The sequence below is a fragment of the Ylistrum balloti genome, unplaced genomic scaffold (genome assembly GCF_031769215.1).
Source record: "Ylistrum balloti isolate Yb309-2 unplaced genomic scaffold, AGI_CSIRO_Ybal_v1 Utg370678, whole genome shotgun sequence".
NCBI lineage: Eukaryota > Metazoa > Mollusca > Bivalvia > Pectinida > Pectinidae > Ylistrum > Ylistrum balloti.
In genome coordinates this window covers 284,335-305,572 of record NW_026782409.1, presented here as the reverse complement: position 1 = coordinate 305,572, position 21,238 = coordinate 284,335, and the positions used below count along the sequence as shown (strand labels likewise).

Here is a 21,238-nt window from a genome sequence, read left to right as displayed (position 1 = left end):
TGAAACAGAAGACGCCTACATTTCCGGAACACTTGGTCTTAATCTTCTTGTACTTTTACAAGAGTCTCCATAAAAAATTGTTATTTTACACTAGTTTTATTGAATTTTTTGAGTTTGTATTATGATTCTGTTAATATGTCAGTATTTTCTCTGTTGTTTAATAAACAGAAACAAACCACGGATTGTAACCTCACTAACTAAAAGTTAAAACATTTCACAACTCATCCTGTCTGGAATCGAAACTATCCGGAATTTTTAGATATCCACTACATCACTTTAGTCTGTCGAACAGATATTAACGATAAGCAAGTGATAAATAATTAATGTAAAGTGAAAACACAGAAGGAACATTTTAATTCAGATTCAAAAAACCTCGTCATGCACAAAATAATAATATATAACATATGTCACACTTACGTAACAGTATTGCACATCCCGATCATTCTTCTTTAAGTTTTCATAAAACAATTATTCAGCAAGCAAGGCCAATAAATAGCAGATGTTTATTTTGTGAGTTTATATCTAAAAGTTTGGTGGAGTTCCTGGAGATAAACCAGTGACCTACAGTGACCCACGTATGTCTCCAATTCGGGTTCTAGTGGCAGAGGGCAGTCAGACGGGACCTAGTGGCGGAGGGCAGTCAGACGGGACCTATTGGGGGAGGACAGTCAGACGTGACCTAGTGGGGGAGGACAGTCAGACGGGACCTATTGGGGGAGGACAGTCAGACGTGACCTAGTGGGGGAGGACAGTCAGACGGGACCAAGTGGCGGAGGGCAGTCAGTTGGAACCTAGTGGCGCAGGGCAGTCAGACGGGATCTAGTGGGGGAGGGCAATCAGACGGGACGTAGTGGCAGAGGGCAGTCAAACGGGACCTAGTGGCGGAGGGCAGTCAGACGGTACCTAGTGGCGAGGGGCAGTCAGACGGAACCTAGTGGTGGAGGGCAGACAGACGGGACCTAGTGGCGAAGGGCAGTCTGACGGGACCAAGAGACGGAGGGCAGTCAGACGGGACCTAGTGGCGGAGGGCAGTCAGACGGGACCTAGTGGCGGAGGGCAGTCAGTTGGGACCTTGTGGCGGAGGGCAGTCAGACGGGACCTAGTGGCGGAGGCCAGTCAGAAGGGACCTAGTGGCGGAGGCCAGTCAGACGGGACCTATTGGGGGAGGACAGTCAGACGGGACGAAGTGGCGGAGGGCAGTCAAACGGGATCTAGTGGCGGAGGCCAGTCAGACGGGACCTAGTGGGGGAGGACAGTCAGACGGAACATAGTGGTGGAGGGCAGTCTGACGGGACCAAGAGACGGAGGGCAGTCAAGCGTAACCTAGTGGCGGAGGGCAGACAGACGGGACCTAGTGGCGGTGGGCAGTCTGACGAGACCAAGAGACGGAGGGCAGTCAGACGGGACCTAATGGCGGAGGGCAGTCAGACGGGACCTAGTGGTGGAGGGCAGTAAGTTGGGACCTAGTGGGGGAGGGCAGTCAGACGGGACCTAGAGGTGGAGGGCAGTAAGTTGGGACCTAGTGGGGGAGGGCAGTCAGACGGGACCTAGTGGCGGAGGGCAGTCAGACGGGACCTAGTGGCGGAGGGCAGTCAGTTGGGACCTTGTGGCGGAGGGCAGTCAGACGGGACCTAGTGGCGGAGGCCAGTCAGAAGGGACCTAGTGGCGGAGGCCAGTCAGACGGGACCTATTGGGGGAGGACAGTCAGACGGGACGAAGTGGCGGAGGGCAGTCAAACGGGATCTAGTGGCGGAGGCCAGTCAGACGGGACCTAGTGGGGGAGGACAGTCAGACGGAACCTAGTGGCGGAGGCCAGTCAGAAGGGACCTAGTGGCGGAGGGCAGTCAAACGGGATCTAGTGGCGGAGGCCAGTCAGACGGGACCTAGTGGGGGAGGACAGTCAGACGTGACCCAGTAGCGGAGGGCAGTCAGACGGTACCTAGTGGCGGAGGACAGTCAGACGTGACCTAGTGGGGGAGGACAGTCAGACGGGACCTATTGGGGGAGGACAGTCAGACGTGACCTAGTGGGGGAGGACAGTCAGACGGGACCAAGTGGCGGAGGGCAGTCAGTTGGAACCTAGTGGCGCAGGGCAGTCAGACGGGACCTAGTGGGGGAGGGCAATCAGACGGGACGTAGTGGCAGAGGGCAGTCAAACGGGACCTAGTGGCGGAGGGCAGTCAGACGGTACCTAGTGGCGAGGGGCAGTCAGACGGAACCTAGTGGTGGAGGGCAGACAGACGGGACCTAGTGGCGAAGGGCAGTCTGACGGGACCAAGAGACGGAGGGCAGTCAGACGGGACCTAGTGGCGGAGGGCAGTCAGACGGGACCTAGTGGCGGAGGGCAGTCAGTTGGGACCTTGTGGCGGAGGGCAGTCAGACGGGACCTAGTGGCGGAGGCCAGTCAGAAGGGACCTAGTGGCGGAGGCCAGTCAGACGGGACCTATTGGGGGAGGACAGTCAGACGGGACGAAGTGGCGGAGGGCAGTCAAACTGGATCTAGTGGCGGAGGCCAGTCAGACGGGACCTAGTGGGGGAGGACAGTCAGACGGAACCTAGTGGTGGAGGGCAGTCTGACGGGACCAAGAGACGGAGGGCAGTCAAGCGTAACCTAGTGGCGGAGGGCAGACAGACGGGACCTAGTGGCGGTGGGCAGTCTGACGAGACCAAGAGACGGAGGGCAGTCAGACGGGACCTAATGGCGGAGGGCAGTCAGACGGGACCTAGTGGTGGAGGGCAGTAAGTTGGGACCTAGTGGGGGAGGGCAGTCAGACGGGACCTAGTGGTGGAGGGCAGTAAGTTGGGACCTAGTGGGGGAGGGCAGTCAGACGGGACCTAGTGGCGGAGGGCAGTCAGACGGGACCTAGTGGCGGAGGGCAGTCAGTTGGGACCTTGTGGCGGAGGGCAGTCAGACGGGACCTAGTGGCGGAGGGCAGTCAGACGGGACCTATTGGGGGAGGACAGTCAGACGTGACCTAGTGGGGGAGGACAGTCAGACGGGACCTATTGGGGGAGGACAGTCAGACGTGACCTAGTGGGGGAGGACAGTCAGACGGGACCAAGTGGCGGAGGGCAGTCAGTTGGAACCTAGTGGCGCAGGGCAGTCAGACGGGATCTAGTGGGGGAGGGCAATCAGACGGGACGTAGTGGCAGAGGGCAGTCAAACGGGACCTAGTGGCGGAGGGCAGTCAGACGGTACCTAGTGGCGAGGGGCAGTCAGACGGAACCTAGTGGTGGAGGGCAGACAGACGGGACCTAGTGGCGAAGGGCAGTCTGACGGGACCAAGAGACGGAGGGCAGTCAGACGGGACCTAGTGGCGGAGGGCAGTCAGACGGGACCTAGTGGCGGAGGGCAGTCAGTTGGGACCTTGTGGCGGAGGGCAGTCAGACGGGACCTAGTGGCGGAGGCCAGTCAGAAGGGACCTAGTGGCGGAGGCCAGTCAGACGGGACCTATTGGGGGAGGACAGTCAGACGGGACGAAGTGGCGGAGGGCAGTCAAACGGGATCTAGTGGCGGAGGCCAGTCAGACGGGACCTAGTGGGGGAGGACAGTCAGACGGAACCTAGTGGTGGAGGGCAGTCTGACGGGACCAAGAGACGGAGGGCAGTCAAGCGTAACCTAGTGGCGGAGGGCAGACAGACGGGACCTAGTGGCGGTGGGCAGTCTGACGAGACCAAGAGACGGAGGGCAGTCAGACGGGACCTAATGGCGGAGGGCAGTCAGACGGGACCTAGTGGTGGAGGGCAGTAAGTTGGGACCTAGTGGGGGAGGGCAGTCAGACGGGACCTAGTGGTGGAGGGCAGTAAGTTGGGACCTAGTGGGGGAGGGCAGTCAGACGGGACCTAGTGGCGGAGGGCAGTCAGACGGGACCTAGTGGCGGAGGGCAGTCAGTTGGGACCTTGTGGCGGAGGGCAGTCAGACGGGACCTAGTGGCGGAGGCCAGTCAGAAGGGACCTAGTGGCGGAGGCCAGTCAGACGGGACCTATTGGGGGAGGACAGTCAGACGGGACGAAGTGGCGGAGGGCAGTCAAACGGGATCTAGTGGCGGAGGCCAATCAGACGGGACCTAGTGGGGGAGGACAGTCAGACGGGACCCAGTAGCGGAGGGCAGTCAGACGGTACCTAGTGGCGGAGGACAGTCAGACGGAACCTAGTGGTGGAGGGCAGTCTGACAGGACCAAGAGACGGAGGGCAGTCAAGCGTAACCTAGTGGCGGAGGGCAGACAGACGGGACCTAGTGGCGGTGGGCAGTCTGACGAGACCAAGAGACAGAGGGCAGTCAGACGGGACCTAGTGGCGGAGGGCAGTCAGACGGGACCTAGTGGTGGAGGACAGTAAGTTGGGACCTAGTGGGGGAGGGCAGTCAGACGGGACCTAGTGGCGGAGGCCAGTCAGACGGGACCTATTGGGGGAGGACAGTCAGACGGGACGAAGTGGCGGAGGGCAATCAAACGGGATCTAGTAGCGGAGGGCAGTCAGACGGGACCTAGTGGTGAAGGGCAGTCAGACGGAACCTAGTGGTGGAGGGCAGTCAGGCGTGACCTAGTGGCGGAGGGCAGTCTGACGGGACCTAGTGGTGGAGGGCAGTCTGACGGGACCAAGAGACGGAGGGCAGTCAAGCGTAACCTAGTGGCGGAGGGCAGACAGACGGGACCTAGTGGCGGAGGGCAGTCTGACGGGACCTAGTGGTGGAGGGCAGTCTGACGGGACCAAGAGACGGAGGGCAGTCAGACGGGACCTAGTGGCGGAGGGCAGTCAGACACATCATTTGTATATGTTTATGGAATAAATTTAATTGAAATGAAATGAAAAGAAATCATTTTAAAAAAACTTCGCTCCAGTAGATTCTAAGCAGTGCATAGATATCTGAAAGTAATTCTCTCTGTACTTCCAGTGTTTTTTGTAAAATTTCACATCAAAACTTGATTTCATTTCATAACAACTTATTTTTAAAAATATCACAGTAATTTTGAAGTAATATATTACAATTTTCAAAATAATCCTTGAAAGAACTTTTCTCAGATCCTGAATACGTTAAGAATATGTTCAGAATATCCTGAATACCTTCAGGATACACTTAAATCTACATTATAAGACTGTTAACTTAAGTGGAGAAAATTTCAAAAGGATGAAAAAAATATATATAATAAGATGAAAATTAAAAAAAATCACTGTCTTACATCACTGAAAGTGTAGATTTTGGAATGTTACCTACACTGGTACATTTAGTCATGTTGCTATATATAGAAACAACAAGCCAAATAGGCCTGAATCCTCATCTCTCCTTCAGTTAACAAGATAACAACATCAGTTTGTCAAGTCAATTTCTGTAAACTTGAAAGCTTATTCTTTCAGCATGCAGCTACATATATACCATGATGAAGTAGCTATTACTTACTGAAAAGAAGAGATTTTTAACACATTTGACCCCTGTGACCTTGAAAGTATGTCAAGGTCATTGATTCGAACAGACGTGGTAGTCCTTCACCCTAATATGCTACATTCCCAATATCAGCACAATAGAAGTTTTAAAACTTTCAACATATTTGACCCTGGTGACCTTCAATGTGGGTAAAGAAAACAAAATAATGACACTATCAGTGGTAAATCAAATTGTCCTATCAAAACTGAGAAATTGAACATGCTGCATATAGAGAATGACCCGTCATTAATAGGCCTTTTGAGTTCAGGAAAGGGGGTCGGATGAGAGGGGGGCCCAGGTTAATGATGCCATGACTTTTAAAACAAGGTTGCTGTGGTTTTCTTGAGTCGTAGATTTGTTTTTCAGCTTTTCTTCCATCTTTTGAGGAAATACATAAAGCAAAGTACCCACTAAATGAAATGAGCACTTTTTTCTTATCACAAAATGAAATGTACAACATATATCTATAGTGTAAATAAAAGTATGATATTAAATGTACTCCCAGAGTCACATGATCATCACATGATCATCACATGATCATGACTTGACTATGATGACAATAAATATTTAACAATAATGAAATAAATAAGCCACACATCTCTAGAACATATATAGTCCTGTACAGATCAATACAAAGGACACGTTTAACATACTTGTGTCAAGTTTTTTAAATTCAGGATCTCAAGGATTATCATTTTGTCATGGAGTCATTTACACAAAAATATTTTTGTGAACTCTTCATAACGCTGTTAGTAAATTGTGTAAACATCCTTTGGATCATATGAACACTTCAGTAATATAATCCTGCTATTGTTCAATACACAGTTTGCATCTACCCTGAAAAGACATGTTATGTCTGCTTGTTAAAACCAAGTAATAAAAAAACAAAACAGCAGATTTTTAAAAATCAGAGCATCGTAACGACAAAAGATTAATGAATTGTTGTCGAAAAAATCATTACTCTTTATCAAACGAAAGATTTCTATCATTAAGGTCCTTGCTTCAATGCAAACCAGAATTGTAATAGGAATAGAACTTGATACCATAGGATAAATGATATGAACCAAATCTGTGGAAAGGCTCTCATCACATATTATTCATTTGGAATGGGACTTGATGCACAGACATGGTTAGCGCAAACTCCTCAATCTTATGTCTTATCGGACAACGGAGGATTATAACGACAACATTCATCCTTAATCCTTAATCTTACGGTCTTATAGGACAACGGAGGATTATAATGACAACATTCACCCTTAATCCTTAATCTTATGTCTTATTGGACAATGGAGGATTATAACGACAACATTCACACTTAATCCTCAATCTTATGTCTTATTGGACAATGGAGGATTATAACGACAACATTCACACTTAATCCTTAATCTTATGTCTTATTGGACAATGGAGGATTATAACGACAACATTCACACTTAATCCTCAATCTTATGTCTTATTGGACAACGGAGGATTATAACGACAACATTCACACTTAATCCTCAATCTTATGTCTTATTGGACAACGGAGGATTATAACGACAACATTCATCCTTAATCCTTAATCTTACGGTCTTATTGGACAACGGAGGATTATAACGACAACATTCACACTTAATCCTCAATCTTATGTCTTATTGGACAATGGAGGATTATAACGACAACATTCACACTTAATCCTCAATCTTATGTCTTATTGGACAATGGAGGATTATAACGACAACATTCATCCTTAATCCTTAATCTTACGGTCTTATTGGACAATGGAGGATTATAACCACAACATTCACACATATATATTCAAATTTAACTGACTTATTGCATGAAGAAGTCCACCATTCTGAGCGTCTTTTTACACTCCCCAAATCATTAGGTAGGTGGTTATCCTGAATCACTGACAGATATGAATGATCATGTTTAAAATTTTTGTTTCCCTGCGTCCCAGTTTTGATCTATCAGGCACAATTTTATATGGGAGATAGTTTCTCTTCAGCGTGTCCATGACACTATGATTCTTAATATTTTCTCGTCATAATTGTTTCTTTAAGCATGCCATCTTTTTAAGATATTTGCAAAAACAACATTCAGTACAGACAAATTTACTATTGGTCGGTTTGAAAATGTCAACTTCATATCACTAGGACTATTTACAAACAGTGGATATTTGTGAAATAAAGATGTAGTTTTGTTGTTCTCAATTGTCCCTGCAGTACCAAAAAATTGGAATGAGAGAACTAGTCAATGATTCCTGGTCATAATTCCGTGTCTCTGCCCAGTCCATACCACTGATCTGGCACAGGCAGGAAATAGCGGCCCATCGCCTCCATAAAGCGGGTTCGGTAGATTTCAGGGGACACAACTGTGGGCATCTTACCTGTGACAAATCAAAAGAAATGATCAATCTACCAAATTGATCACATATAAAGGATCTTAAACATGTGTCTATTCTTCTGAGTATTATAAACATATCCTAACTTTTTTAACCTATTGTAAAGTAAAAGGAAAAATTCATAACAATTTTCATAAATCTCATATGAAATGGAAATAAATGTAGCATTATATTGGTACACTAAGTCACAGTGTGGTCACTGTGATAACTAGGTCATCGCGTGGTCAAAACAACTTATTTTTTAATCAAATTTAGAAGCTATTATACTTGCACTGGTTAAAAACCTGAGCTAAACACAATTTCTCAATACTGATGTTGGTTCCAACCCTGCCATCTTTCCAACCCAGACATCGTTCCAACCCAGACATCGTTGCATCGTTCCAACCCAGACATTGTTCCAACCCCGCCATTGTGTAACCCAGACATCATTCCAACCCTGACATCTTTCCAACCCAGACATCATTCCAACCCTGACATCTTTCCAACCCAGACATTGTTCCAACCCTGACGTCGTTCCAACCCTGCCATTGTTCCAACCCAGACATCGTTCCAACCAAGACATCCAAGACAAAATGACACTTTCGTTCCATTCCTAAGTCTCTGTGAGAGGAAAAATGAGCTTGTTGGTTTATAAATACCTCCAGTTGATTTGATCAATGTTTCCAGCTTCTTGTCCCAGGTGAAGGTCCTAATGTAATCTGAAATAAGTGATATTCTTAAGATAAAGCTCTTAATACCAGGTTATTTTTCAACTATAATATCTGGATCAATAGTAAGAATCATTCTGACTAGAAATTGCAACTTTGTTCAATTTCACATTTCAATCTTTATCTCAATTTAATAGCTTTCTAAATTTTTAAAAAAAATAGTTACCCCAAAAGTTGAAACTTTCCACATGCAAAATTTTCCACACTGACAAAATCCATAATTATTCAGAATTCAGAATCCAATTAATTGTAATTATGATATTATGTAAAAATCTTTTTATTTGTTTTTTGTGGAAAACTAAACACATACCTATGATGCCAACAACTAGTTCATTTTGCTTCTCATCCAGCCCGACCAGGAGAGAGTAGTCCATAACAAGATTTGATGACAGGAACTCCGAGTCCCGTTTGATGGCCGTATTTAAGACCATTTTAGAGTGTGGGTACACATACAACGGGGACTCAACACTCACTGAGAACAGAAAATATACAAAATGATATATTGAATCTTAACAAGTATACTGTTTTAAGAATACATTTGTAGTGTGTGGGCACAAAGATTAGAAGGACTCAACACTCAATGAGGACAGAAATAAACCAATTATATAAACAGAATCTTATCCAGTGAAGTTGTGAGAAGATCTGTGTATAAATGAGGTTCATCAATTTTCATATGAACAAGAAATCAAACCTAGGTTCATTGCCATATGCATGCAGTTTCTCGTGGCAGTTTCCAGGTATTAAAAAATGTTGCTGTAAAGATTAAGATTTATCCTGCGACTGGCACGGTCATTATCAGAACATACCTGCCATATATATTGGCATGTACGGTAATTTGATAGAATTACTCTCTGAATTTATCTAAATATTATGTTTAATGATATCAATAATTGTTGAAGTAAGAGATTTTACATGTTGCAATGAATAAGTTTATTTTCGAAAATTCATAAAATCGCTGTCATATCTGATGATGTTTGAAACCATATTTCTGTGTGTGCAATTATTTTGGCGTACGTCTTCAGGCAAAATTTAGTATATTGTCAACATCAGATAAACAAAGACTGAACAACAAAACTATTGAAGTTTCAATGGTCTGATTCGCAATCAATGTTGCAGGATAAATAGAATACACAGTCAGTGTCTTACAATATAAGCTGTATTTTTGCTCAGGACAGAAAAACAAATATGGCTCACAGAGGCTTACCACTTTTGTCTCCCTTCATCCTCGCCAAAATACAACTTGTATCTTAAGACACTAAAAATGTACTCTCCCTTCACCCTCGCCAAAATACAACTTGTATCTTAAGACACTAAAAATGTACTCTCCCTTCACCCTCACCAAAATACAACTTGTATCTTAAGACACTAAAAATGTACTCTCCCTTCACCCTCGCCAAAATACAACTTGTATCTTAAGACACTAAAAATGTACTCTCAATATAGCTTGGTACTGTGAAGCAGCCTACATGTAATTCCAGTTACATCAGACAAGTATTGCAGTCCAGTAAGTCAAGTTGTAATTAAAATCCCTGACAATGTACCATGTTTTGGGTGTCTGTTTCTGTGTCAGTTACTCACATTTCATGAGGTTTTCATCAAGTAACACTACTTCCTCCTCTCGTTTCCCTGAGGTGTTCACAAGACGGTTCCTGTTGGAGCCCTTTAGGTCGAAAGTCTGTTCAATTTATAAAAAATGACCAAAAAATAATAAATATAGCATCCTATATCTGGTTGTATCACTTTCACTGATCGCCATGCATACAGGAATAAGTTTCCTTATTCCTCAATAGAACACAAAAGTTTTTAATATGTGGCATGATAAATCAACTATTAAATCAATCCTTCAGAAAGTTACCTACCTACTGTAAATTCATTCATTTTTGTGGGGGATTTATTTTCAGCAATTTAGCCAGTGCTCTCAATCCACAAATTCATACATTCACAAATTGTTAAAATAGACATAAGTAGATTTATTGAGCTAAATTTGTCCACAAATTCAAGTGTCAACGATATTGGAGTTTTCTGAAAAATCATGAATATCAGCCTCATGATTATACAAATATGATTTGACAGTACATAATAGCATTTTAAATTTATCCCTAGATCATTGAAAATTGAAGAAAGCTTAGTCATAATACAATGGTTAATCACTACAAGTATTACAACAAAAGACTTTCTGTAATAGCTGTTTAATTTCGAGGTATATAATTTATGTCTGGATTGGGCTACTTTACAGATTTTTTTTTTAGTGTTTGTCTATCAATTCGTATCAATGTATTCATTCATATGTAAATATTTTTTGAAATTTTGATTCACTGTCAAAATGTTTGTTGGCTATTTAATTTCATAGTATCTTTATTGACCAAGCTAATATAACTGACTTTACAGTACAAACCTTTAATCCATGGTATTGTAACATTACAAGAGGCCCTATTGACCAATTCACTCATCTGTTCTGCAGTTTACTTGGATGACTTTTTCAGTTTGTAATAAACACAGAGAGGTTTACCTTATGGATTTATCTAATCTTGCCCTGTCAGAGACAGAGAGAAATTTACATTTTTCCTATATCACCTTGTTTGACACAGAGAGAAGTTTACCTGAGATATTTTTCTGTTGTAGAAAAGGTTCTCCATGATCAACACATCTTGTTTCAGGGCCCGGTTTGTATGCGTGTTACGGAATCCAATTCTGTAGACACCAACAATCTTTGCCAAGGCAGTTGGTTTCTATAATAATAAAATTTCATCAATGAATAGTTCATCACAAGAGCATCATTGAAACTGATGAATGCTCCCTGAAAAAGACTAAACTGCACACAAAATTTTAACAAAGGGCAATAACTCTATAGTTATAGAGAGTTACAGGCCCTGAACTTGATACACCTAACATTGCTTTTGTATGACTTATGTATAAAAAAAAAATCAAGTTTCAATATTCTAAGTTAAATGCAGGTGAAATAATTTTTAACAAAGGCCAATAACTCTGTAATTAAAGAGTTGTGGGCCTTAACTCTGCGCATTGTCTTTGTATGATCAATGAATACACCAAAGTTTTATTATTGTAGTTTAAATGAAAAAAAAGTTATGCTCCAGACACAAAAAGTTAACAAAGAGCAGTTACTATGTAAATGGGTGTCAAGGGCCCTAAGATTTGATACACTGTAAATCACCATATTATGGCGAACAGGCAGACGGACAGACAAATGGATGGATGGACAGTCAATGCGAGACTATACGCTCCCCTGAACATTTTTGGGAAGCATAATAATATATGAAATAAAGTTACAATAAGGGCCTCAAACATAATTATTCATGTGACCTCTGACACATTCACCTTGACCTTTATGACAACTTACCACTCTGGGGAAGTGGAAATTTCCATGGTGGTGAAATGGTTGCTAACTTTTATTATGTTTCCACTTAATTATCATGATGGCATTAATCTAATACAAATACACAAGAAAATACCTATTTCAGCAGTTTGACCCTGTAAACTTTGATAATAAGAAACAGGACTAATACTAATCACTTCTGTTGAGAAACATACCTGCTCCAAGTAAGACTTGCTGACATGCTGAAAGTATTCTGGTCCAAATTTTTCAAATATATCCACTTCAATTCCTGACATCTGCTTCAGGATAAATCTATCATCTGAAAGAATATAGTAAATGTGTATTGTTATTGTTACACATAGCTCAAAGTTTTCTCATTTTTTTTTCACTCAAAGAGGTTTTAATTTCAATGAACATAGTTCATGTCTCCCACATATTGTATAATAACGACTTACCATCAGTTTTACTGAAGGCAGATCCAGATTTACCTCCCTTGGCCTCCCAAACTTTACATCTACTCAATGATCTTATGAACCTGTAACATAAAAGGTTGAAAATTGGTGAAATTGAAGAGAATGTCTTATTTGATGACATTTTTTAATTAATAAAATAAACGATTCCACAACAAACCAAATAACAGCCAAGTTATCCTGACTTCTTGTCATCACATGGACATGTATATAATATATTCACGTCTCTCACGACCTTCACATTTTTGGCTTATAATAACCACTTCCTGTGTGATGTCATTCAACAGTAGTGACCCTTCTGTGACCTTGACATTCTACACTAAGAATTTTTCTATGACCTAGACCTTCTATGCTAACATTTTTCTGTGATGTGATGACCTTTTACACCAAAATTCGTTGACCTTGACCTTCACTTTCCTTCTGTAATCATGACACTAGGCACTAATATTTCCTCAGTGACCTTCACTAGCTATTTTAGACTAACATCATGTCTGACCTTGAATTTCTAGCATGCCCCTTGCAACCTTGAACTTTTACATTAACATAATTCCTGTGACCTTGACCTTCTATACTTATATGTCCACTCCTGTGACCTTCACCTTCTACACTTACATGTCCTCTTGTGTGACCTTGACCTCTTATACTTACATGTCCTCTCCAGCAGGAAAAATGAGCTTTCTTAGCTGCTGAAATTGCTCTGCAAAATACACCTTACAGTAGAAACGTGCTGTCTGGTCTGAAAATTCTGAAATGTAAAATGTGCCAGTGTCGTGTGAAATATCACTGAGGGTACAATGATGTACTGTGAAGCATCAGGAATCAGCTTCAATAGCTTTGATTTGGTTCTTAATTTATTATTCTGTTACTTTTTTTCAGTACAAATTTTGATTTTTGACCTACTTGTGTCGAGTACTATAACCAATAACATCCATCTTTTCAAGCTTATATCTACTTTATTCAGAAATAGGTAATTTGAAAGTAAGACATGTACAAGATACAGACATTGATATTTTTATCAAGTATAGGAAACAAGAACACAGCAACTGATTTATTATAGATGTAGTTGATAATTTTTTAATATAGATATTTAGAAATAGCCATAGAGACATTACCTAACCCTATCCATCATTTACCTTACATATCATATTTAACCTGGAACAGGGAACACATATTTTACTTCTGGACTACATTACAATGACGTATGATATGAAATTTGGAGGTTGACATTTTACAGGACAAAGATTGCTTATTACAGGACAAAAATATATCATGTGAGATTCAGGAATGGGCTTATTACAGGACAAAGATTTGTCCTACCAGATTTGGAGTGGGCTTATTACAGGACAAAGATATATCATACCAGATTTTTGGGTTGGCTTTTTACTAGATGATATAGATATATCATTTAGCGGTAAAGTTAATTGGGTTTTGGCTTATCACAGGACAGAGATATATCATTTGAACATTTGGGAGGGCTTTTTACATGTACAGGACATGATATTGTTGTATAACGTTTTTGGTTTTTCTAATAAATGGCAATGTGGGTTAGCTTGGACTGTTACCAGAACATCAGTCTTTATATAATATAAAAAATTGCTGAAGTTTCATTTAAATTTATTTCTGTTGATACCTAGCAGTATACCTAAAATAGGTGATTTTGAACAAAGCTGGTTATCAAAAATTGTACGCGCTTACAAACTGAAATCAGAATCAGACAAGATTATCAGTGAAACTGATGAAATCTCCCCAGAAACAACAAACAAATGGCAATAATTTTACAGTTAAGGGATTGGCCGCCATGACTCTGCTACACAAAGTTTCATTATCCTAGCTTAAATGAATGCAATTTAAAGTTAAGTTCTGAACACCAAAATTTTAACAAAGAGCAATTACTCTGTAATTAGGGGGTTAAGGGTCTTGATTTTGGTACACTGTACAACATCTTAGTATGACCGATGTTTAGACAATGCTTCACTTTACAAGTCTACAGGCAAGTAATCTAAAGTTATGCCGCAGACACTAAATTCTAACAAAGGGGAATAACTCAGTAATTAAGGGGTTGTCATTCCTGACTTTAATACACTGCATATTGTCTTAGTATCACTAATATCATTATGTTTCATAATCCGTGCTTACGAATGGGCAAAGAAATGCTCTGGACACAAAAGGACAGATTGAAAGCGGGAGGATGGACAGATAAAGCGGCAACTATCTGCTCCATTGAAAACTTTCAGAGTGCATGAAAATATTAGAAAATTTTCATCATTAATATTTAAGAAGACAGACAGAGATAAATAGTGATAAAGTGAGATTTTTTTTAAGTTGTGAAAAAAAAAATTGGAAATATCACCTAAGGGTAAGCACAGTAAGTGAGATGTTAAAGACCGCAATAGAGAAAAAAACAAAATAGAAATGAGAAATTCAAAATCTGGAGCATGCATTTCTTCCTTACGGAGCTCTAAGTGTGGACTGCTCGTCTGCTTGCCTCCCTTTGACCTGTCCGAATCAGCTCCACCAAGCGAAAGTGAAGCAGACATCAAGAAAGCCCGTTCTTCTTCTGTTACAGCACAATGAGTTAGCAGTAAATTAAGGGCTGACAGCTGTTACTGAGTGTGACCTCTTTTATATCATTACAGTATTACATGATAAATACTATATGGAAAGCAAAAACCAGTAATATTTTGTGAATGTTACTCCCACGTCAGACCTAGTCATTTCTGTGGTGTAAAATACAGCCAGCGAGTCTATATAAATAATGACTGGGTTAAATCAAGCGTGGAGGAAATCAAGCTTCCAATGTCAAATTGTACTAAATATTGACAGTTATATAATAAGATTGTAAAAAGTTTGGTTACATTTAAATTATTTCACATCTAAAACAAAGCATACCAATCTCTATGCTATCAGAATCCACTTTGGGCGTGTATTTGACTGAATCCATCGCTGCAGCATCCATTGGTTTCCTTGGTAACACAGGGCTGGCCTCCTTACTTCCACCACGTAGAAATGCCAGCATCCCTGATCCTCCTTTACGCACTCCTACATAAAATCAAATCTTCTCCATTTCTAACACGTTATTGTAATTGATCAATTGATTAAAAGGTTAGAAGAAATCTGCCATATTTTACTCATCAGAAGAACTTTAATTCTTGTCTTTTAACAAGAATCTAGTTTTAAAAATTATTCTTACACCTTAACACTAATCACATGTAACAATTACTTACATAAAACTAAGTAAACAATTTGTTGAGATAAAACAATCTCTTGGTCATAAAAATATAACCAAAATCACTTTCTTCAGTGGAAAAAAGATTTCAGAGTGGAGTTTCAACTTTTTCAGTAGGGATGCACAAATATGTCAGAGAACTACTGGTCATACAAGAAAAACAACAAGTCATTTACCTTACACATGTCTGAGGTAACAGAATCATATTTACCTTTATCACTGTCTGAGGTACCAGAATCATATTTACCTTTATCATTGTCTGAGGTAACAGAATCATATTTACCTTTATCATTGTCTGAGGTAACAGAATCATATTTACCTTTATCACTGTCTGAGGTAACAGAATCATATTTACCTTTATCACTGTCTGAGTTAACAGAATCATATTTACCTTTATCACTGTCTGAGGTACCAGAATCATATTTACCTTTATCATTGTCTGAGGTAACAGAATCATATTTACCTTTATCATTGTCTGAGGTAACAGAATCATATTTACCTTTATCACTGTCTGAGGTAACAGAATCATATTTACCTTTATCACTGTCTGAGTTAACAGAATCATATTTACCTTTATCACTGTCTGAGGTACCAGAATCAGAATCTCCTGATTTATTTCCTTTAGAGATGCTGTAACAATGAAAATCCACTTTATCACCTTTTTCAAATGCAGATCAATTTTATCATGATCAGCTTGGAGTTATGCTTTTAACCAAATTTTCAAAAAACTGCACAAAAAAGTGTACATAGATCACTTAACAACGTAGTGTGACCTACCTCTGAGAGGAAGCATCCCTTTGTGAATGGCCAATAGTTGTCTGAATCTCCTGTAGTTTCTGATGGTAGTCATGGCAACTATAAACATCACATAGAAACTATAGTATTCAATTATTATACATGTAGTTCATTTCACTTTCATGTAATCAAGGATACCTTTCCAGTTTTCCTCTTATTTTCCAATTTGATTTTTAAAACTTTCACCCGATTCAAAACCTATCTAAAGCTGCACTTGTAACATAGGTATAACACACCTGATTGGAGTCATTATTAGCTATCATAGTCACTGATCATCAACTAATCTAATTGCTTTTACCTGGGACATTTAGGATACAGAAAAGTAGAAAATGATGCTCAGGTATGTATAGTCAAGTTTCCATGCATATTAGTACCATTTTTTGATGAATTTGCAAAGATGTCAAAGGTGACCTTTGACCCTTCTACTTGGACTTAATGACCCCTAATATATGTTAAGGTGAATAACTTATGATACTATGTTATACATGTGAGAAGTAAATTCAAACAAAATCTGTTCAAAGAGGTTCTGAAGATATTACTTTGGATAGGAATGGGACAGTATAAGGTACAATAAACCAGGACAGGACAGGACAGGACAGGACAGGACAGGACAGGACCAGATGGGACAGTACAAGGTAAAAAACCTGGACAGGACAGGACAGGACAGGACAGGACAGGACCAGATGGGACAGTACAAGGTACAAAACCTGGACAGGACAGGACAGGACGGGATGGGATGGGACAGTATAAGGTAGAAAACCTGGACAGGGACAGGACAGGACAGGATGGGATGGGACAGTACAAGGTACAAAACCTGGACAGGACAGGATGGGATGGGATGGGACAGTATAAGGTAGAAAACCTGGACAGGGACAGGACAGGACAGGATGGGATGGGACAGTAAAAGGTAGAAAACCTGGACAGGGACAGGACAGGAAGGGATGGGACAGTAAAAGGTACAAAACCTGGACAGGGACAGGACAGGACAGGACGGGATGGGACAGCATAAGGTACAAAACCTGGACAGGGACATGACAGGACGGGATGGGACAGCATAAGGTACAAAACCTGGACAGGGACAGGACAGGACGAGATGGGACAGCATAAGGTACAAAACCTAGACAGGGACATGACAGGATGGGACGGGACAGCATAAGGTACAAAACCTGGACAGGGACAGGACAGGACAGGATGGGACAGCATAAGGTACAAAACCTGGACAGGGACAGGACAGGACGGGATGGGACAGCATAAGGTACAAAACCTGGACAGGGACAGGACAGGACGGGATGGGACAGCATAAGGTACAAAACCTGGACAGGGACATGACAGGACGGGATAGGGACAGGACAGACAAGAGTAAATATGATCAATGTGAAAAGAACTATCTTAACACCATCTCGTCACACTACTTTTTCACCTTAGTATACACAAGATTACACAACAGTTGAAAAGTCCTGTAAATTAATTTCCATGTTGTACATTGCATACCTTCGTACTATTACGATAAACTTCACACTGGTCATTTGTCTAATGTAGGTGACAGTGAAGTCATCAAAACATCACACATTATTCCTAACTCTTATAAAATAAGAACTTCTATTCAATACATGGTACTTACCTGAGAGCGTAGGCAATGATGGAACTTGGTTCCTGGTCATACACAAGGACAGGGACACGGTAACAGGATGGTAGAACTGTGTGTTCGCTAGGATCACTAAAATTTTGGAATTTATTATACAATACTTTATTATCATCCAGATGTGGTAATTTCATGGCAAAACCATGGAAAGTAGAGACCAGATGTGGGGATAAATCATGTCTGCTTTATTTTTATTAATTAAAAGGATAAGGTGGGCAGCTTTATTTAAAATCCATCAGAGACAAACACTTGAGTATTAATTAGATGTTCCAGTTAAAAGTTTATCATTTATTACTGTGGGACCATTCATATCATTGGCTTTGATACCAGTGTACTATCACTGATAAGCCTGAAGTAGTAACAGGTTGGCCTCCGGGCTTATTATAATATATATCGAGTGCTATAAAATGGTACGTAAATAGGTAAAACCAAGGGAGTTAATCCTGTCTCTGTCAGCGGGCTTATTATAGTATATTTCTAGTACTATAAAATGTTACATAGATAGGTAAAACCAAGGGAGTTAATTCTGTCTCTGACAGCAGGCTTATTATAGTATATATCTAGTACTATAAAATGGTACATACATAGGTATAACCTGGGGAGTTAATCCTGTCTGTGACAGCGGGCTTATTATAGTATATATCTAGTACTGTAAAATGGTACATACATAGGTATAACCAGGGGAGTTAATCTTGTCTCTGACAGCGGGCTTATTATAGTATATATCTAGTACTATAAAATGGTACGTACATAGGTATAACCAGGGGAGTTAATCCTGTCTGTGACAGCGGGTTTATTATAGTATAAATCTAGTACTATAAAATGGTACGTACATAGGTATAACCAAGGGAGTTAATCCTGTCTCTGACAGCAGGCTTATTATAGTATATATCTAGTACTATGAAATGGTACGTACATTGGTATAACCAAGGGAGTTAATCCTGTCCCTGACAGGAAGTTGGTAATGGTCTTTTTAATGCCACTAATTCTGTCCACTTGCTGATTATCTGTTTGATCATCACTGCTGTCTACAACAGAAATTTAAAAATTGTAATTAAGAATTGAAAAAAAAACCCAAAACCAAAACACTAATATGCTCCTAGACCTCCTAGATGCTGAGAGTTTGTTCACATAATTGAGAGTTTTTGAGAATTAGTTTACTTACTTGAGAGTTTTTGAGCATTTGTTCACATACTTGAGAGTTTTTGAGAGTTTGTTCACTTACATGAGTGTTTTTGATAGTTTGTTTGATCACTTACATGAGAGTTTTTGAGAGTTTGTTCACTTACTTGATAGTTTTTGAGAGTTTGTTCACTTAATTGGGAGTTTTTGAGAGTTTGTTCACTTACTTGAGAGTTTTTGAGAATTTGTTCACATACTTGAGAGTTTCTGAGAATTTGTTTACTTACTTGAGAGTTTTTGAGAGTTTGTTCACATACTTGAGAGTTTTTGAGAGTTTGTTCACTTACATGAGAGTTTTTGAGAGTTTGTTCACTTAATTGGGAGTTTTTGAGAGTTTGTTCACATACTTGAGAGTTTTTGAGAGTTTGTTCACTTCATTGGGAGTTTGTGAGAGTTTGTTCACATACTTGAGTTTTTGAGAATTTGTTCACATACTTGAGAGTTTTTGAGAGTTTGTTCACTTAATTGGGAGTTTTTGAGAGTTTGTTCACATACTTGAGAGTTTTTGAGAATTTGTTCACATACTTGAGAGTTTTTGAGAGTTTGTTCACTTAATTGGGAGTTTTTGAGAGTTTGTTCACATACTTGAGAGTTTTTGAGAATTTGTTCACATACTTGAGAGTTTTTGAGAGTTTGTTCACTTAATTGGGAGTTTTTGAGAGTTTGTTCACTTACTTGAGAGTTTTTGAGAGTTTGTTCACATACTTGAGAGTTTTTGAGAGTTTGGTCACTTACGTGAGTGTTTTTGAGAGTTTGTTTGTTCACTTACATGAGAGTTTTTGAGAGTTTGTTTACTTACTTGAGAGTTTTTGAGAGTTTCCAGGGACTAGTAATCTGGTAGACCCTTTTATAGACTTCAGTTTCTGTATATCTGTCTCCACTAATGAAGCATTGTCTTCCAGTTCCCTTCCAACTGAGTTAGAAGATTTCACATCAGGCTGGCTTTTTTTTTCAACATCAGATGAAGAATTATCTGGAATAAATGTAAAAAAAGTTTGTTACATTTATATACAAGTATTAGTAAGTAATAACTGCATATAACGCAGCATCATTAAAAATTGCTTAAAGTACCTTTAAATAAATCTACTGAAGTTTACACACAAATTTAGTACAAAGAGTAAAACAAATCATTTTTTATTTATATATAAACTAATATAAAAGAAAAATTATCTAATTTTACAAGTTTGATATGTAAATATGTGGTTATATTGCTAGCACTATGTACTATGATTCGAACAACAGATTGACGAAACACAATCTTAATTTTTTTTTTCATTTTAGCTCAGATCATGAAGCCAATAATATTACATGGGTGAAGTGATCACATTGAGCCTAAATTTTCATTTACAAGAGGAATGACTTTGCCTTTTGACCTTCAACCAGAAAAGTAATCAAAGAATTTTCAGTAAGGGAACACCGTAAGATATTTATGTATGGTTGATCAAAGTTAACTCAATTTAATTTGTGGTAATTGAATCTTCAAGTTAGACTTAGTCGAAGAATACCTGGAACATACTTAGCCTAAACCTTAAAATAAACCTTGGGCATCAATGACTTCAGTTATCAATATTTTTCTTGTTCTTTTTTTTTTCTTGTTCTTTGTTGTTGTTGTTTTTTATTTTTTTTGTAAAAAAGCATATACATTGTAATCACTGGTAGCACACTGTAATTGGGAGAATTTCTGCAGTTATCTTAGCAACATGCTTCTATATCTGTGATCCACTACTTTAAATTACACAGTCTTTATTTTTTAAGGAAATTAAGCAAATTGAGGTATATAACTGTTCATTGATTAAAATTTTGCTACACTAAAATTTAACCAATTACAATGATATGAGTTGCAGAAAGCTAGAAGCTGTAGTTTTAGTAAATGGTGTTATACAATATTGTACAGGGTAAGGTTTAGTAAATAGTGTTATACAATATTGTACACTGTTAGGTTTAGTAAATAGTGTTATACAATATTGTACAGGGTAAGGTTTAGTAAATAGTGTTATACAATATTGTACAGGGTAAGGTTTAGTAAATAGTGTTATACAATATTGTACAGGGTAAGGTTTAGTAAATAGTGTT

General features: G+C 40.1%; 1 protein-coding gene and 1 long non-coding RNA gene across 2 annotated transcripts; both read right to left on the bottom strand.

The window, feature by feature from the left end:
* Window positions 1-6,879: 6,879 nt before the first annotated feature.
* Window positions 6,880-15,336, bottom strand: LOC132557481 (1-phosphatidylinositol 3-phosphate 5-kinase-like). Its single transcript, XM_060221970.1, has 10 exons — window positions 15,210-15,336; window positions 14,773-14,877; window positions 12,969-13,065; window positions 12,306-12,385; window positions 12,066-12,169; window positions 11,117-11,245; window positions 10,095-10,191; window positions 8,827-8,988; window positions 8,448-8,507; window positions 6,880-7,794 (listed from the first exon to the last, which is right to left on the bottom strand). The coding sequence occupies exons 1-10, from the start codon at window positions 15,334-15,336 to the stop codon at window positions 7,673-7,675; spliced, it is 1,083 nt and encodes a 360-aa protein (XP_060077953.1). The 3' UTR covers window positions 6,880-7,672.
* Window positions 15,337-16,116: 780 nt separating this feature from the next.
* Window positions 16,117-18,047, bottom strand: LOC132557474 (uncharacterized). Its single transcript, XR_009554511.1, has 3 exons — window positions 17,963-18,047; window positions 16,324-16,401; window positions 16,117-16,176 (listed from the first exon to the last, which is right to left on the bottom strand). It is a non-coding gene; the product is annotated as an uncharacterized LOC132557474 (long non-coding RNA).
* Between the last annotated feature and the right edge of the window lie 3,191 nt (window positions 18,048-21,238).

Coding starts and splice junctions, on each gene's coding strand:
- LOC132557481 (XM_060221970.1), bottom strand. CDS start 15,336: ATGCTGGCATTTCTACGTGGTGGAAGTAAGGAGGCCAGCCCTGTGTTA. Junction 12,386..12,968: donor TTTCCTGCTGGAGAGGACAT/GTAAGTATAAGA, acceptor TTTATGTTACAG/GTTCATAAGATCATTGAGTA. Junction 11,246..12,065: donor GCAAGTCTTACTTGGAGCAG/GTATGTTTCTCA, acceptor TTATTATTATAG/AAACCAACTGCCTTGGCAAA.